We start from the raw sequence: 20,039 nt of genomic DNA, 5'->3' as shown, positions 1-20,039 counted from the left end.
GAGAACATTAGAAAAAACTTCATCTGAACCAGTGAAGTTTAATTTTGTCTGCTCATTCTTCAATGTTGAGTGTTTAAAATGTCTAGTCAACACTGCAAACGATGATTAATTTTGGGTGCATATTGCCCTTAAGTATTTGGGAGAGTTCTGTCACTGGCACAAAAGTGTTAAACCATTAATTTACTGTTGCAAAAAGCAGGAAACAGGTAGAAACAGAAAGGAAAAAAAAATCATTGACATAATGCATCATTGTCAGTCTGTAAATGTCATCAGATATTTTCAAATTATTAATCTGAAATGTGATGAAGGCATAAAAGCTGTAGTTCTGACAAAAAAAATTGATTGTTAGGAGACACTGAGGACATAATGTGAAATTGGCATTGTGTTCTGGTCTAGCAACTTTCAGGCAGTAGGATGTTGGACACATTGTCCTTTGGGGACATTGTCTAATTTAATCCGTCAGTATCATATATATACATACATACATATATATATATGTATGTATGTGTTTGTCTAAATTACATTCATGTGAAAGATTACAGGGTTGATCCAGATAAAAAAAAATCATTTAGGTCTAAAAATAAGAGAATAGGAAGACAGTGCTCACACTGAACATTTCACTTCAGAGCTGAAACTCTTACAAGTGTTGCAGGCAACAGAACATAAAGCTGTACATACAGTGGCATGCTGGAAAAAACTAGAATTCTTTGGTGAACTACATATTTGCACCCATTTCTACTGGGCAGATTAAAACAAAGAAACTCAAAATATTATTTTATCCTGAAACATGCTTCAGTTTTTCAGTAATGTAAAGAACTTTAAGAACTGTTGAAGGTAAAGCATTATTAAATACATATTCAATAAATTTATTTATAGTTTGTAATTTTTTAACTTAGTGACAAATATGGAAGAGAAATAAAAAATAATTTCTTCCAGAACAGAAAATTTTTACTCAAATTTCATTTTCTATATATTTATTTAAATAATCACATGAACTAGAAGCAGAAGAATGAAGTCGCAAATTAAGGTTATTTGTTCCAATCTAACCACAGCTGGTTGCTAATTTAATCACTTCACATTATTGTTGTATCCTGGTTCTTATTTTAAACCTCTTCAGACTGGTGACCGTGCTTTCTTTTGGTTATAGACTGCCTTGCTTATCTTCTTTCTGATACTGTTCTTCGACAATTATTCTTTCAGAAGCAATGCTGACACAAGCAATCCCATACCCTTCATTCCTCTCATCCCCTCCTATCTTGCCACACCACATTTCCTCTTGGTTTATGGGGCCTTGAAATGGTCTAGGCTCAGCTGGAGAGCTACTCTCAGTTAAAAATAACCCAGGCACATAAAAAAGTGTTGAGTTTTAATGTCATTTTCTTGACTCACAGCCTCTCAAGCAGTTCAGCCACCAAATTTGGGGGACTGATCTGGATACTGTGATGTATTTGCAGGGCTGAAAGAATTCAACAACAACAACAAAAAATTAAAAAAGTCCCAAACACTTGAGTGTCTTCCTTAGATTTTTAAATTCTTTTCCCAATCACAGCTATTTCACACTGCCAGTGGGTTTCATGATTTTGCAGCTCCTTTACCTGCAACTGCTCTTTCAGTCAGTAGGAGATCATGGTGGTTTATTGGATATTGCTCACTGACTTAAATTATCCATGTATTGACTGATAATTATAGGAGCAGACTTTGTGGTAATGATAGATAGGTAAACACTCAAAATTACGTACTAAAGTCTATTGAAATGCTTTTAAAAGCCCAGACCACAAAATCATATCTGTTCTTTATTGATGAATAAAACAGCAGAATTTTATCCTTTTCTTTTTCCAGGTGTAGAGCTGAATTCCTTACGCCAAATGAAGATTCAGAGAGCTATGACCATGCTTACAGATGTCCGACAGCTCATCTCAAGTGGAGGGAGTGTGAATCAGAAGAATGATGAAGGAGTTACCCTGGTGAGTGGCAGCATGGAATCATCACCCTGGGATTATGCGTGTGCTGCAACAAATTCAGCATGTTTGCAAGGCAGTTCTCTTAAGAGAGTTTTGGTTCTACCTGGTGTTTTGAAAATAGATGTGTGTTAATTCCATGCATAATATGAATTTTAAAATAAGGTAGTGCAACATCTCAATGACAACTTTTTTTCTCCCAGCCAACAAATATGCAACATTAAATTTAATAGCAAAGCTATTAGCACCTTAGTTTAAAGCTGCAGGAGATAGATGTGGTGTCTGACATTCTGTGTGAGAGAGGGGCTGAAACTTCACTCAGTGATCCCTGGTTTTGGCTTGTATCTTCTGACTGAGCCCTACTAATACACTGCTTCCTGTAGCAATCCAATCTTGATTCAGTGTACTAAAGCATTCACCATATACATGGAAAAGTACTCCTACTCACAAATTTGCATGTTATTTATGGTCACTGGATTTTACTATACTTTCTTCTTCAAATAGATCTTCTATCCATTTGTTTTGTCAGTATTTCAATTTCTTCAGCTGTCAAATAATTCTAATTTCATGTGTACTTCCATAGCATGTATGTGGAATGTTCCCTTTGCATATGAAATCTTCAACACTATTATCAATCAATCAATAAATAGTAAATCAGCAGCATTAATATATTGAAAGCATTTTTAAGAGTTCCTTGTTTTTTTTCTGCAAATAGTGTACAACTATAATTAGAGCAATAGCAATTATTACTATCATTTCTGCATTTGCATTGAATTACATTGCCCAATACTGAATTAATATACTAAATCATTGTATATTTTAATATCTGTGGAATGTTTAAGCTATAACTGAAAAAGTGATCAGCCTCATCCCTGGATTGAATCCAGCCACAGGCTTTCTCTAGGAACAGAACACTGTGACTTCTGGGGTGACAACCCCAAGGCAGTTAATTTAAAAACAGGACAGCAGGGAAGGGGTGGGAAGAAACAGCACAAGTTTTAGTTTATTTCATAAAAGCATTAATTTACCCTCCAGTTTCCTGATATTTTTATCTAAGCTGCTAAATCACATAGCTATTGTACTTCTATTGCTATTTTAGTCAGAATTGTTGAGTTAAACTGAGTTATGAACTTAAATAAATACAACTGTATAAAAACTTTCCTGTAGTTGGCTGGAATAGTTGAAATACATTTCTGAAAGATGTTTAACAGAACTGCAAATACTAGGAGAAGAACATTGTGGGTACTTTGGGATTTTTGCTGTTTGCTTAGTAGAATGTTGACAAAAGGGATACTTTTTCCATAGAAGTTTTTATGCTGAAATCTGATTTTTTCAGGAAATAGACACAAAGTAGGTAACTTCACTTTTCTTTGAGATTTCTATTATGTGACACTATTGTTTGACAAATTGGTGGATAATCCAGATTTTTTTTAACTATTATCTCTTTATTCATGAGTGATGAGTCAGCCAGTCTGTGAATGTTATATGGATATCAGAGGGTTCTGGAAATAAGGTTTTGTTCCTCTACATCTATCTGTACAAAAAAGACAAATCTATTTGGTTTAAGTCTCAAATCAAATTTTTTTTAAGTCTTAAATCTCAAATTTCTCTTGACAGAATACATATATGTGTAAGAGGAATCAAGCAAGAAGTTGTTTTAAATATATAAATATACACATTCTCCTTGACTCATAACAACTACATTTGTGCACATGCACTACCAACAGACACTGAAATTTTCTACTGTATTCTCTTCTAATAGTTTTTCTCTGAAAGATTTCAGCCATAAAATATTTCCTAGGAGCTCTTACACTGCTTGAAAATAGCACTTGTCAAGTTGATGTCTGGATAGAAGCTGTAGTTCCTTCTGTTAAAACACACCCTCCCTCCACCATGAAGCTGTGTTAAATTACAGGAAAGATTTGAGGGTTTTGTACATTGGAAATCATAGCATGCAGAATCAAAGTTCTGTCCCCAGGGGAGTTTTGCACCCTTTCCAGGGGAAGATTTTGAATGACTGTATTCTTTCCCTCTGCATGAATCATGTTCATAGTGAAAACTTTATGTATGCTCTGTGTCTGCAGCTGAACCAGAAATAGCAGGTAAGGGAAATTATATCCCAAACTCTCATTTTAGTGTCTCCTATTCTTACAGTGACTTTGGAATACACAGTTGTAACAGGTTTATTGCAAGAACTTTTTTATTGCCATTATCGATCTATTTCAATCACCAGAAAAAGAATATCTTCTGCTAACAGTGCTTTGAGGAGAAAAAGTCACGCAGGGGGCTGTGGGGTTTGGGGATACAGGGACCAACTCTAATCTGACTTCTCAATTTCTGCCATATTCCTATGCCCTATTCTTACTGACCAGTGTGAGTATTAAGTTCTTCTGACTGGGGATGACCAGTTCTATTTTGCCAAATTCCAAATTCAGGCCTTGTCCCCCGCATTCCTAGAACTGAAGAGAATGTTTGAAATTACAACAGAGGACTGTGAGAAAGTAAAGACAACTAAACTGTAGCCTGGGTCAATCTCATCACATGAAATGTACGCCTCAACAGTTATTCACCACATATAAAAAACAATTGTCACCAAAACCTGCAAATTACATGTTTTCCCTGATATAGGATTCCTTATTGTATTTTCTTCTTCTACTTGATTATTATAAGAGAAAATAATCTTATTGCCCTATTATCTTTCCCTTTTTCTCTGTTCACAAGACCTGTTTGCTATTATATTGTTTTTATATTTATTTTGCACACTTCCTATTTATTTTAAATGAAACCCCACATGGCTGCTGGCATTTTTTATATTAAAAAATCTCATCCTATAAATAGCATATGGTGGAATTGATTGCTGATATGAATGCCAAACGCATACAGAGTCTTAAATAATTATACACTGCAAAATAGAATGCCCAGCTCCTCAAATCAGCCATTTATAAAGATTTTTTAAAATTTCTTTTCTCCCTTTCTTGCCATTACAGTTTTCACACTTTATCATTCTTACAGTATTTGCTACTCAGAGTGATAACCCCTGATCAAACACAGCCGCCTTTGAAGTTATCCCTGTTTTAGCAGCAAGTTGTACTACTTGACCTCCTGAGGTGCCTGCTGACCTAAGTTTTGGTCATTCTGTTACTGCACTTTCCACCCTCTTTCTGTTTCACTTTGACTCTTAAATGAAGTTCAGAGATACAGAAATTCAACTAAAATTGTTTAAACAATTACAAAAAAAAAAATTAAATATCTAGGTAAGCAATGCAAGTATAGAAAATAAAATCTTTGTGGTTTAAGCCTTGGAAAGTATTTTTTGTCTAATTTTGTGCTGCAATGTCAATGTGCTTGGTTTGATTATGTGCTAATGAATTCATCCTGGAGTAGTGTCAGCTTAAATCTGGGATACTTGAACTGCTACAAAACAAAGTTCTAGGCTTGAAGAGTGGTCAAGCTGTGTTGAAATCTCATTCCACCTTGGCTCATGAAGGCTTTGAATGTGTTTGAAATCATGTTTGCTTGAAGTTATATGAAAATGATAGACTAGATTGGTTAGTAGCTCACAAAAAGCTAGAATTATTTTTTTCAGGTGCATCTTGTTTATAAATGCTAAAAAAGATTCTGCAGTGGTTTTCTAGCCTGTAGTAATCACATGTACATTTTGTGTTTGCTGTAACTGTGATTAGTAAAGATATGAAGTAGTACACCATGGATGAGTTCTTTAAACTGTTACTATATGCAAAATTTACCTTTTATATTGCAGCTGCATGTAGCCTGTGCTAACGGATACAAGAATGTTGCATCTCTGATACTGGATCATGGGGCTGATCTCAATGCAGGGGATAATCAGTACTGGACACCCCTACATTTGGCTGCAAAGTATGGACAGGTAAAGCATGATTTTTCACCTGCTTCTCTTTCCTTTGTGGTAGACTTCTGTAGCAATAGCAAATGCTTTCAAGTCTGGGAGACTATTCTTACTTTAATACAAAAAACTTCCTCATTCATGTAGTATAAATTAGCATCTGAAATATCAGAGACCATTTGCTAATGAAGCTTGTAAAGCTATTTAGTCAAAACAGCTCAATCTACCACCAGCAACAATTTGTCTGCAGCAAAAACTAGGTTTGCACTGACATTTGAAAGGAAGACAAAATAAATACTTTGTCTGATATTTTTTACAGTCTAATATCAAAGCTTATTTAGATTTTTGCTGTGTGTATTTCTGTGAATAAATGTCCAGGATTCATCTAGGAGCTGTGTTCAAAGCTTTCCAGTCACTGAATGGTGGAAGGGTGTCCTGGGATTGGGATTTAGAGGCCATACCTAAACATGACTTGTCCCTCTTAATACTTCTTCAGTTTTCAGTTTTCTTACCTTTTCAGTTCTCCTTCATCCTCACACTCTCCAGACATGTTCAGTGAGTCTTTGTTACAGTTTGACCATTTTAGGAGAGTTCTCCACAGCTCTCCACCCACCTCAGGGCTCACAAATCACCACTTACCCATAGGTATCTTCTGAAAACCTCTGTCACAATCTTGGCTTGGACTTCAGAAAATAAATAATATGCTTTATAACAAGAAAAAAGTAAAAATGGGGCAAAAGTTATAGTAAAATAGTAAAAGTTGGTGTATTTATTTAGGTAAATTAGTTCTGCTGGGTAATAGATTTCTCCTATTGAGATACCTTGTGCCTGCTCTTTTATAGAGTGTCAAAGGTCTGCATATTTTCATAGCAGATTAAGTTATTGGTTTATGTATATATATCTGTATCTATTAAAAATACATATATGTGGCCTGAAGTATATCCTCAATAACTTCAGGTAGTTTAAATTTACAGAGAAAAATTTCACACAGATATGCTGAATCAAAATTTTGTCAGCAAGTGAGGTATCAGAGGTCTCTTGAATTTACTGTAGATTTAATTTTCTCATCCTATTTACCCTGTGTTGTTCTGTAATTCTGCTTCAGTTCTACTGCTCTCACTGATCCCTCTGCTCTCACTCTGCCTGTTCAGACTTCAGTAGGGCAGGAAAGCTCTTATTCAGAAATAAGGGGTAGCAGTGATGGAGTCTTGAGCTTCTTATTCTCACATTTTAGGATGGCTCTCAAGTTAGGGCTTTGTACTGCAACAATGCGATTATACTACAGCTGGGCATTTCTTCTATTGTAAAGCTAAACCTGAGTTTAATTGAAGAGGACTTGAAAGAAATCACTTGAAAGGGCTGGGAAAGGACTTACCTTTCCTTACATATGTGTAGCATGCATGTGTTTGCCACACTAACTCTGGATGACTTGAAATACTCTTTCTTGTGAAGACAGGTATTTTTCTTCTAGAAACAGGCTTGTACATGAAAGTTTGTAGTTGAAAGTGGCTAATGGAAAAAAAATGTCTTTCCTTTTGAAGAATTCTAAGAGCTCAGATTGCTATTTTTGAAATTACTCTTTTTGTTGGCACTTTTGTTGGACTGCATCTCCCTTATATCCCAGATGACAATAGTGTTAATCCTTACTATTTCAGGAGTTTTCAGGGAGGAGTCAGGGACCAGCTGCTCTAGTCTCTATACAACCAGTATGGGTACACGCAGACAAAGACTATGAAAGAACATTGTACTCTTCACTAAAATTAGCTAAATACAGGCCAAATATTTTCCCTTTGTAGCGTTAGTAAATAATAAAGTTTAGAAATATCCTATTAGCATTATATATAATTTGCCAATGTTATTGACCAGATAAATACAGCTTTTGTGTGATTCTGTTTGTAAGAAACAAGTAAATAATTTCAATTCCTTTATTAAAGGGATTTATTGCATATCTTCTACTTCTTGTAACTACACTATCAGGGTGTTTTTAAAATTTCCTTTCTTATTATGATCATTTTGAAATATCTTTTAGCCTTGGAATGAATGAACATGCATACCATATTTATAATTCCATTTTGAGTAATTAATTATAGACTAATATGAGCATTGTTCCTATTTTTGGTAAAAGTAGTTTGGCAGAAAGGAAATAACCTTAGACAAGACATGAATTAGATAGTCTCTTTTAAATTAAAGTATATTTATGAGGAAATGGTTATTTTTTAGCTGAAAATTTTTTAATGTTCCCTGGAAAAGCAATTAATATAAATTCTGGACTTGATCCCTTACAGTTTCACACTCTTCTAACACATATTTGTGGCATGTTTTTTTTTAAAAGTCACACTTGAAAAACTTGCTACAGTGATAAATATCTTGTACTGGAAGACTGTCATAAAGTCTGTTTTGTTTTAGTTTGATGTCCTTTTAAGTTCTTGGGAGGATTTCTGGCCTTCCAGAAATGTATTTGAACAGCAAAATAACCTTTACTTGTCTTATGGCTTGTCTAATAAGCAATGATCCTTTAATGAGTGGTCACAGAAATTTCAGAAAACCTGTTGTAAATCATTGTCATTGAATAGGTTGCTAGCACTGGTTCTGCACTGCCTGCAACCAAACCCCATGCAATATTGGAACAATATCATATTCCAGGAGTCTTAAGGACTGATAGTTTTTCCTGTTTATAAAATAGCTGCAGATGTATTTTTCATGTGGAGAAGCTTCTCACCTTAATAAAATGTTATTAAATTAGTTATACAAATTACAGATTTAGTTTTTGAGCTATTTTATGGTACATACCTTACATATGTATATTTTACATATTATCTTACCAAAAAGAACTCATGATATGAAGAAATTGTTACTCTATTTTAGAGTAACATCCAGACTAAGTTAAAGCACTTCAGCTCTCTACATATACTGTTCTATATTTTTAAATCCACAAAATGGGAAAAAACCCACACATTTGGCTATTTGCAAGAGCATAGCAATAATGAAAATAGTACTAATTTACATTACCCGGAGGAAAAAAAAAAGAAAAAAACAACCCAAAATAAACCACCCAAGGAACTGTGTAAGTTTTAAATTTATAGTGAGAAAATTTAATTTGCTTCTGCACAGGAGGAAACTTGTAAAGAATAAAGGCACTGTAAGCTTCTTCTTACAAATCTCAAGTTGTGAATGAAGTGGATTATAAAAATCTTTCTATTCCATCTTGCACAGTAATTTATATGTAAAATTACTGGTGAAAGATACAGCAATCCGAGTGAACTAATCATGTCAAAGACATTGCATCCACACCTTATAATAAACTTGGGTCATAGAGATTCCTTGGTAATGACAAATCCATTTTTATTTCAGATGGGGTTCCTCTCAACTAAATTTAGCCAATTAAACTTAAGGGCAAAATCAAAGCTTTTTCTTATCTAATGGGAAGAATCACCTTTAGAAGATAACTCAGAGAATTCTAGGGGATGCATTTAAAATAGGGATGATGGTTCATTGCTTGTAGGTCTGACCCTCCTTGGTTATAGAAGTCATGGGCAGATAGCATATGTCAGAGGTGCAATCTGAACATCTTTAAATCCTTAATGAGGAATCCAGGTCAAAGTGTGAGGCTAAAGGATGGGGCAGCTGCCCGCTGGTGTTCTAGGTCTCCCCAGTTACCATGAAGGGGGCATGGAGTTGATGCCTTTTATTTAGAAAACATAAGGTTGTACAGAGGGAATCCTAGAGGAGGAGTAGAGTTAGATATTTAAAATAAAACCAATCTTATCACAAGCAAAACATAGCAGAATGCTGTTGTATTGTCTCCAGAGAGAGAATAAGTAAGAGTTTTAAGTGTCAGTACATATTATCTGATGTTAAAAAAAAAATATTATCTGTGGCTATCTTTACAAATATTTGTAAAAAAAACCAGTTTAACGGATAAATTTACCGTGTAAAAACATTATCAGTCTGACTATTAAAACAGAGCATGGGTGAATGATAATAGAATTGTCCTGTAAGTGACAGAATGTATAGATCCAGAGTAGAATATTTTTCTTGCATAGGAGTACAGGATATTGCTGGTGAGTTTGAGGACTGTGTACAGGATATGGCTACTGAGTACAGAATAGGGCAGCTGAGGCTACTGCCTGAAGGTCAGTCTCTGTAAGACAAGAATTTGCTTTACAGAAACAGGTTATTAATGAGTGTAATAGACTGTTAATTGAAACGCAACTAGTCTGCAAACATTAAAAAATAGAACTATTTTTAAACAACGTTATTCTGAGTTCTTAGAAATGACAGTTCCTGCTGTCATTTCCTCCCCCCATATAAGCATTCAGGGTAAAGGCAATTTTGTACTTGTAATGTATTAATGTCCATTTCTAGTTCCTAGAAATGACAGTTCCTGCTTTCATTTCCTTCCTCCCCCCATATAAGCATTAAGGGTAAAGGCAGCTTTGTGTTTTTAATGCATATTAACATTATAACAAAAAAATTATATTAATGAGGTATTAAGATCAGCGTTACTTACCTTAGTCATTTTACTCTAATAAAATGATTGAAAATAATAACCTCTACAACACACGTCCAAATCTGCGCCTGCGACACACAAAAACCTCTTCAAAATAAGATTATTAAGGCAACAAAGCTAGCCTCAAGAAATTAGAATATCTCAGGGTTGCCTATGTAAATTTACCAGGGCCTTTTGGACACAGACGTGTTTAACCCTGTTTTTGATGGCAGCTGGAGCCCTTTGTGTCCCTGTCAGGCAGCAGGGGCAGTGCTGGTGTGTTTGTGGTTGCTGTCTGTGCACACCAGCGCAGGGCACATGTCCTTGTCCCTTGGGTACCCCCCTGCCCCTGTTGGCACTGGTGCCAGCTGCAGAAGAGTGACTTGTGTTTCTCAGGCTGGCCCCTTAATTTGAGTTTACTTTGTGGACAGCTAGTAATCTGGCATTGGTAGTGCTGTTCCTGCTGGACATCTTCCAGCTGCTGTGATCAGGAGAGCGCACACTCGCCCTCCCCATGGTGGGAATAGGCTGCAGCTCTGACATTTGCCTTGGGTACTTTGGCACAATTCCCAGGCACAAGCTGTTTCTTTGCTGTTTATCACAGAAATGTCACCTTTCAAACAACTATCAGAGACATGCAGGTCAGAGCTGACTCTGCAGTAGCTTAAGCACTACCTCTCCCACTATTTCATCCTTGGGGGATGATGCCTATGTCTAAACTATTAAATCACTAAATAAAAGAGGATTAGGGATTAGACCAGGCAACAGCCTGGCCCACATTCATATTGTTTAAAGCTAGTTTTCTCTATAGGAGATTAGTCATGTTTGTAGAGAGCTGGTTGGAGTGGTCCAAAGGAGAGTCAGGGGGAGAGCTAACAGTTAAGCAGTGTGGGTTATAGGGGATACTTAAGCTTGCTGCATTGCACTCTCCTGCTTAGTAAAAAAGATTTAGCCTCCGGCTTTGAGGTTTAAAGGGTTTCATGATGTCAAAAAAAACCTGATAAGACATTTGTTCAACTGCTGACTGAATCTCTGCAAGAGTAACTCCTGTACTAGCAAGGATTTCTTCCAATATCAAATGGGAATATCCCACATAAAAAACCCCAAACTTATAGATGTCATCAGGCCTACCTCATGTTTCTTAACAAATTATATACATCCTGTGTCATTTTCAAATGTGTGAAATTGTCATTCTGTAAGTATATTCTCCCTTACACACATTTGGTTGACCTGAATCATACCCCTCTGATTACTTAGTTCATCAAAACCCAACATTTATTTCAGATTATAAAAGGACTCTGCTCCTTGCTTAAATTCAGATTATATACCCTCTTACATTGGGAACTAATTTGCTCATCGTTACTAAAACAAATTAGTAATTTTACTCAACTATGACCTGTAGATTCTTTTTTTTTCTTTAAGTGCATGTTGCACTTGAAACAACAACAACAACAACAAAAATCCACATCTGTTGCTAGAATTTACTGCAGTATTGATGAATACATGAACCCATTGTGGGAAATGTTACCTTATCCCATGAAGTTTGGCCATTGCTACAGGAGTTCCTTTGAATGCAGTTTCTGAGCTTCTGCAACCACAAATGCTTTCAGTGAGAAGAGCCAAAAGAAGGAGGTGCTTATTTAGTGTTTCAAAAATAATAGATTATTTTTTTGTCACACAGGGAATAAATATTTTCCCTGCCAAGTAGTTGGAGTCTTTAATTTATGGTCAGAAAATCCTCTAGAGCATGTTTTATCCAGACATGTCTGGCTCTCTTTTCTTTAGTCTTTTTGCTCATATTTGGCATATCTGATTGTACTCAGGTAGAAAAGCTGTATTTCCCTTCAGATCAAATTACACTCAGTTTCCTCAAACAGAGAGCTCACTTTGGGATTTCTGCTCGTGATATCTTTTTTTCACTCTCAATATATTCACAAGATTTCTATAGATGATTCAAATGCTAATTGTGGGCAGAGAATATAAGGAATCCTAGATTCACACAATACCAAATGATAAGAAAAGAGTTTGAATTTCATATACAGACTAGGAAAAATCTCAGTTTACAAAATTACTACAAAATTCTCAGTGTTTACATGTGTGCTTTTAAAGCTGAGGTGTGCATAGTCTGCACTATATACTTGGTTATTGCAGGATCTCTCCGATCAATATAAATTTCATTTTCCTTAAAATACCTTTTATAGTGACCTTCATATATGAGAGGCAAGTATGAAAAAAGATGTCTTACAAGGCTTTTCAGGCACAAACTTTTGGAAGTGGATTTCTGATCTCTGTAATACAAATATTTGACTTGTAGGACCATAACTTACAAGCATCATTAATCACAAGATCACATAATATTTTCCCTGATTTATTTTATTTTTCTCTGTCTAAATTCCTGGTGTATTGAAAAATAGAAATGTAGGTTATCAGTCTTCAAGTAAAAACTGATGCAGTTTTTACATCAGCTGTAGAAAACCATTTACATGACCTTTGTCACTTGCTTTAACAGCTGAAAACAGCATTAGGCTTCCCTCTTTTTTTGCTGGAACTGTTCCAGAGGTTCAAGAGGCATCTTCTTAAAGCATATAGGTTAAACTTGCTGACTGCAGAAAGGTGGCGGTGGCACCTGGGCAGCCTGGGTTCCATTCCAGGCTCTGTGCCTGAACAGCCGCAGTGTTTACGGTTCATTCCTCCCTGACATAGCCTGATTTGTCCCATTGCCTCCAGTCTGCTCCATTGTTGTCCTTATTCTATTGCCTTATTGTCCGATTCATTTGCCTGGCTTCGTGTCCTTTCCTTACAAGTTTTGTCTGAATCCTGATTCCTTGCACAGTGAGCTTCTGCCCCTCCTCCATTCCCTGGTTCTCATCCAAGCTTTCATTTTTTTTTTCTACTTTGACTTCATGCCAACCTTCCTGCCCTTCTGTCCCACTTGCTTACAGTCCCAATCTCCCTTGTTCAATCTCAGTGTTTTTTTCCTCACATGTCACTTTCTTCTTTCATTTTTCTGATTAGTCTGTCTCTACCTACATCCTGGCTCCTTGCCACATTTCTCTTCTTCCCTTTCACTTCATTTATTTCACGCTGTTAGTTCCAGATTCCCGCTTTTTATCTATGCCTTCTTCCATTCCACACGCTCCCCCTCAATGCTTTCTACCCTGCTGCTAGTCTTATTCCCACAACCTACTTTTCCTGATCTGTTCCACTTTGCTGACCACAGTTGGTTATGGTCCCCTTTTCTCTGCACTCAAATAGAAAACAAAAAATCTTCCTAATCTATATTCTATTAAGAATAGAGATCTGTAATGAGTTTCAGACTTCATTTCCTGTGTTTAGAACAGTATTGTGGATCAGATTTCCAATTGCAGAGGAAATTCTATTTAGCCTCTGAACACGATTGCTCTTTTTTAGGGCTTTACCTATGAAATTATGTCTGTAAGGGTCACAGTTATCTAAGGCATGCTATTATGTAATGGAGAACAAATACATGATCTTGGAAGCTCAGTTCACAGGAACTCCAGTGGCTTAATAGGTATCCTGTTTTCTAATGTTGGGAGTCTCTGTCTTAGAATTTGTTTCACTCCCCAGGAGTAAGGTTCCTAACCTACATTTTTCTTTTTTATGTCCTTGATGCTTGGTAAAGTGCCTGTTATCACCCCATTAATTAGTTGAATAGTCTCCAGTATTATTCTAAGGAGTTATATTGCTCCATGACTTATCTGATCTTATTTATTCAGTCTATGGAATATATGGTTAGAATTAAACTACAGCACTTCTGTCACAGAAGCTTAGTAATTACAATAATAACAGAAGTAATAAAAATAGAAACTACTTCCTTGATTTTTTTTATTCTTTTCATTGCAAATATTTTGAACATCCAACTGTATATTTAAATAGACCAGCTGTTACTGGTTCTGTTAACATGTAGGCCTTTAGTGGACTGTACTAGAAAAAGGGGGCTCCCTGATTTATCCATTATAATTAAAAAACTGTCTTAAAAAAAAAGCATTGGGTAGCTGATTTTTTCAAAGTTTTAAAACCGTGCTAAGTTGTGATGATTTTCCAAGCAGGCAACAACAAAAAAATATTCTCAGCCTATGGAATTCATTTTCTACCTAATAAAAGTCTTCAAATCATACAAACACAGGAGCTCACAAGGATAAGTAAAATATTTTTCCCCACCAGGCCATCAGAAGGGTTTAATTTTTAGTTACTTTATTTTTCCGTCTAATTAAAAAAAAAAAACCCACAAAAAACCCAAAGAAAACAAAAAAGAAATAAGCAAACAAAAACAAACAAAAAAAAAAAACACAAAAAAACCCTCAAAAAACTGAAAAATCATAAGCGTTGACAGGCAGCAGTCCTAGCAACTGCCCAATAAAAATCACACAGATAAACATGCACTTTTCAACCTAGCAAGTTAAATTTTACTCATATGAGCAATAGAAAACTGGACCTTATGAGTGCAGAGATAGATCATCTTGCTCAGTGGTGAAGACTGCAGAGTATAATGGTGTAACCAGTGATATTTCTTGTGTTCTGTCTAGAGGTTTTGCTGTGTTTCATGAACATACACCTTAGATATGTTTGGTGATTTTACTGTATTTCACACGATGGTGTGAGGTTGATGGTCAAAAATAATACTAATTTTGATTTAAGATTGTTGCTCCACGAGTTTCTTATCATACATCTTTGCCTCACTGTGGATGAGCACATGGTGGGGACCATATCCATATCCAGTGATAAACGGAGAAGGGTCAAGAAGTAGAACAAAATCACCAGAAGAAGGTGGTGAGGGCTTAGCCTGAGAGAACAGAGGAGTGGATATGAAGAAGTGCCTGGGGAATAAAAAATGGAGAAGGAGGTTAGGAACCAAAAGGTTGGTTGTAAACCAGGTCCCTTAGAGATTACAGAATATTTCCAATGTTTAAACAGACAGAGAGGAGTGGAGAAGTGGAGAGAAATTTTGGTGATGATAGGGAAGAAAATGAAAGACTGAAGGAATGTACTGTTGGGGGTTCATGCAAATTGGATAATGCATATTCATTGCTGTGCAAAACAGCACATGAGGACATTTGCATAAAACCTCCAGCTTTTTGAATTTAGGATTTAAGCAGGTATCCCTCTGATGATAAAGAAAAGAGAATAAATGATCTGAGTTAGTGGCTCTGGGACTGGGACTTGGATAATAAGAACTAAAAAATCTCAGGCAGAGCCAGCAGTTTATCCGTTGCAGGTGCTCATACACATCTAATGTCCTGTACATGGCTTCAGAGGAAAAATATCTGACCAGACAAGGAACAAAGGAAGACACTTTTCAGGAATACTGGTTCTGCTCTAAAGTTAATTAATTACCAGTAAAAAATAGCATAGTTTGAGAGCAGTTTGGAGATGCCTTGGCAGTCTCAAGTGCATGAGGAGATTCTTGAAAAATCTGTTACTCCTTCATGCCCCTACTCTGTTACTGCAGTTACTTATTTGTGGCAGGAAGCCTTGCAGTCTTGCCAACAATGGTGCTCCTGAGCCTTTTTTTTATGAAACTCAGAATTGTTTTGTTGGTTTTTTTTTTGCTGGCATTAATGTGTGGTAAAACTTAGCCTCTTTTTCAGTACAGGGCAATTGTATTTGGAGGCTTTATAATGTGTGTATTGCAGTAGATTTATTTATGCTGCCTTATGTCACAGAAGGGATAAGATTGGAAGGGACCACAGTGGTTATCACATCCAACCCCCCTGCTCTTGACGCCTTCCCTTCAGATGCTGACAGATATTGATGTGGTCCCCTCCCAGTCATCCCATCTTCAGACTGAACAGGCCCAACTCCCTCAATCCATCTGTGCAAGGGAGATGCCTCAGTACCCTACTGACCTGTCACTAGGCACCACTGAAAAGAGCTTGTCTCTGTCATCTTTATACCCTCCCTTCTGGTATTTACCCACATGGATGGCATTCCCATGAATCTTTGTTTCTCCAGATTGGATAATTCCAGCTCTCCTGGTTTTTCCTCATATTTGAGGTGCTCCAGTCTCTTAATTATTGTAGTGCCCTTTTTCTAGACTCTTCTATGTCTCTTTTGTATTGAGAAGTTCAGAAATGGGCACAGCGCTGCAGGTGTGACCTCACCTGTGCTGAGTAGTGAGGAAGGTTCACCATAGGTCAGGTATGGGTACCACTCTTTCTCATTGCTGTCAAGGGAAGCATTCGCTCTGTGGGCAGCCAAAGCACATTGCTCACTCTTGTGCAGCAAGGTATTTACCAGAACGCCCAGGTCCTTTTCTGCAAAGCTCCTTTCCAGTAGGGTAGCCTTCAGCATGTACTGGTGCCTGGGACTGTTCTTTTGCACTTGGCCATGTTGAGCTTTGTGAGGTTCTTGTCTGCCCATTTCTCTGGCCTGTTGAGATCCCTCAGGTTGACAGCATAACCTTCTTGCATATCAGCCACTCCTCACATTTGATACTAACAGAGAACTTTGCCCCATCAACCAGATCTTTAATGGGGATGTGGAACAGGCCCCATTACTGTTGCCCAGGGTACAGAGCTGGTTATTGGCCTCCACTGAGTCTGCTGGCCACTCATCAGCAGCCTCTGGGCCCAGCCATTGGGCCATTTTTCAGTCCATCACCTGTTTCCCTTCAGCAAGCATCAAATCAGAACAGGTTCTGAATTGATGTTCACAATCAAGCTTCACCAATATTGTCAAGGCTTCCTCATTAGTATAAGGTGCAGCCCAGAAGTACAGAAATAGGTATCTTACAATGTATTAGTGATGGCCAAAGTCACAGCCCAATGTGCAGTGGGAACTGAGGCCAGAATGGTGCATGAAGGGGAATACATAAATTGTGGAGAGCCTCTGAAGTAATTTGAAAATGAGAGCAAGGATCTTCTGGCTAGCAAGAAAAGAGCTAGGGGAATCTAAAAGGTGGGACTTCCAGATTAAAGTGTGAGACAGGAAAATATTCTTTGCAGTAGCATTCTCAACAGTCAGAGGATAAGATATCCAGTAAGAGATGTCATAGAAAGACAGAAATACTGCAATTTGAGCAGAATACCAGGAAAAGAGAGACTGCCATGCTTTATGAATACAGACATTAACTAATTTTGTTTTTTGAGAAGGAGGATATTCAGAGATAAGATCTGAAAGGAGAAAATTAAGGTCTGAGATGTTTCCTGGTGCTCTTTCTAAAGGTACTGAATAAATAGTTAAGGGTATAAAAGGAGAAGCAAGACAAATGATATTTTATAAGCAGATATTTTAAATAACTGCCATTACTGTGGCATTTTTTGTATAGTGAGTCATGACACTGTCCATTTTTTTTAAATTTACATGAATTGGCAAAGGCTACACTGGGAAAAAAAAGGAATATACATATATATATATATATACACACACACACATGCGCACTAATTTTATTCATAGGTTCTACAATAATTCATTAGGTATTATGTTATTTCTTGACCTAATAATTTGTATTTTTTTTGTAACTCTGCAATTGAAATACTTCTGCTTAATGATAATTTGCTGTAATTATTCTACAAATATTTCATCTGTTAGACACAGTTCTGAAGATATGTATTTTTACATTACAACCTAAACTGTATTTTAAAATGCTCCTTCTAAAGCATTAGTGAATGAGTTAAATTCCAGCACAGGAGAGTTGTGTATCTAAAAGCAGGTTATTGAGATTGTCGGTGACCCAAATACCTTAGTCTTGGTGGCATGCATCAAGGAATCCCAGCTGGAAATACTTCATTGGCAGCAGGAAGCACTGATATTGGAGCTTCGTATTTCTTGTGAAATAAATCCAAAACTTTGGTAACCCTAAAAGCTGTGTATTGTTATTTTACTGGAAATGCATTCAAAGCCTCCTTCCTCTAATACAACTACTATCACTTTTCAGAGATCATTCAATAGCTCCATAACTAAGTATGTTCCTTTTTTTTCCTAATAAAGAAAGACATATACATGTGTATATTTTTACATGACTTGCAATTTCTCAGTGGAAAGCAGGGCTAATTGGATTTGGAAATAAACCTGTTATGGCTTCCCCACTTCTTGGAATTTGCTGAATTTTCTGCTGTTACTGCAAGAAAAGAAAACCAGCATTAGAGATCTGAAGAGAGCAAGATCTTTTTATTTTATAGAAATTTGCAACAATATTTTCCTGGTTTCTATGATTTGAAGCTTGGAGTTTTCTTTGCATTTAATGGATTCCTCATTATCATGGTGTTTCCTGTAATTTTCCTCCTGTGTACTGAATCCAAACTGATTTTTTTATTGCAATGATTTCTTTCCTATTTATTTATTTATTTATTGCTTGTGTTTATGCCAGCTTTCGCTTAGCTGACTTCCATGTCAGGTCTCATTTATCTCTAGATGTGTTGTTCTTCTCTGAAGAATCCTTTCTTTCCTTCACAGCATTTTTCCCCCTGTGCTCATCCTTGTCTCTCCTGTCGGTTGCACTTGCATTATACATTCTATTTTCTTTAACATATATTCAAAAATACATATAGTTCTATCATTTAGTTGGGCTGTAAATTCATATTCTAAAAGTATTTTTTGTTCCTTATGCAGCCTTTCCCTTATTTCTGACCAGTTTGTCAGGATAGACATTGCTACAGCCTTTGATGGGAAAGCATCTCTAGAGACTTAGGTGCAGCCATAGAAGAACTCACTAAAACCAGTTCCTTGTAGGAATTGAAAAATATGTTTTAGGCTTTTTCATTATATGTTACTTTACCCTCCCCTACTGTGCTATAATTTTTACCTTTACTAATAGATTAGATGATTTTGGTAAACATAAGATAAATGTGCCAATTTCTGCTACTGACTGAGAACAGATTTACTTCTGTGATGGTGGCTGTGAGTCAGACCCCTTTGTCAGTGCTGGCACACCATTGTTGAATTAGTTAGACACAAAGAAATTTTTGTGATCTAAGTCTTAACAGGTGGTAATAGGTGGTAGGTTTTTTCCTTTGTGAATTTGTTTACATGTGTGTGGAAGGTGATTTGGGGGTGGAGTTTTGCTAAGGATAGCCAGAAATTGTAGAAGAATTGAATTTTACTCTGCCACTTGTGATTTACAGAAATGTTCTTAGTAGCTGAAGAAGGTGGGCTTGAGAAGGTGGGTGGGGATGGGTGTGGTTTATCATATGATTTCAGATAGTGCAGGAAGGAAGGAATAAACTGAGTGACAGGCACCTGTCCTGCTTCTCCCATTTCAAACACCTCTGGTTTTGCCCATTTTAGACCAATCTTGTGAAGCTGCTTTTGATGCACCAGGCAAACCCCAATCTTCTTAACTGCAATAATGAAAAGCCTTCAGGTAGGTGAAAATCCATGTACATAGTGTATGTATTAGCTGTTGTGACACATTTTCTTTCCTTCGTGTTTTCTTAGCTACTGTTTATTTAGTGTGTAGAGTTATATACACATATACATGCGTTCGTTCTTAAACACATTGCTGAAAACTACTGGTCATGGTAACACAGGATATCATATCAAATGACAGCATGTCCTTCCACTTGTTTCATTCCCTGTTTATCTTTAGCTGTGTTTCTTACTTGAGAGTTCTTCTGGGCCTTGGTGGTAGCTGCATTTACACATTTTGGTGACTTCTCACTGAGTTCCATTCTGTCTCAACTGCTTATAGTACATGTCCTCTTGAGTTGGGATTTGTATAGCTATTGTCTGAAAACAATTTCAACACTTAGTTCTGAAGTGTAGCTGCCAT

The 20,039-nt window shown here is 36.6% G+C and overlaps 1 protein-coding gene across 4 annotated transcripts in view; it reads left to right on the top strand.

Annotated features, from left to right (window-relative positions):
- Nucleotides 1-20,039, top strand: part of MYO16 (myosin XVI) — a 361,146-nt gene that overhangs the window by 157,546 nt on the left and 183,561 nt on the right. For all 4 annotated transcript variants that reach the window (XM_054271508.1, XM_054271509.1, XM_054271511.1 and 1 more), the window contains exons 6-8: nt 1,840-1,964; nt 5,719-5,844; nt 19,556-19,631. In XM_054271508.1, coding sequence (XP_054127483.1) covers nt 1,840-1,964; nt 5,719-5,844; nt 19,556-19,631 — 327 coding nt within the window. The remainder of the gene's footprint in view (nt 1-1,839; nt 1,965-5,718; nt 5,845-19,555; nt 19,632-20,039) is intronic.

Source organism: Melozone crissalis, unplaced genomic scaffold (genome assembly GCF_028551555.1).
Source record: "Melozone crissalis strain CALT ecotype California unplaced genomic scaffold, PUWL_Pcris_2 ptg000013l_1, whole genome shotgun sequence".
Lineage (NCBI taxonomy): Eukaryota > Metazoa > Chordata > Aves > Passeriformes > Passerellidae > Melozone > Melozone crissalis.
Note: the sequence above shows the minus strand (reverse complement) of the source record. Positions and strands in the feature narration are given on the sequence as shown.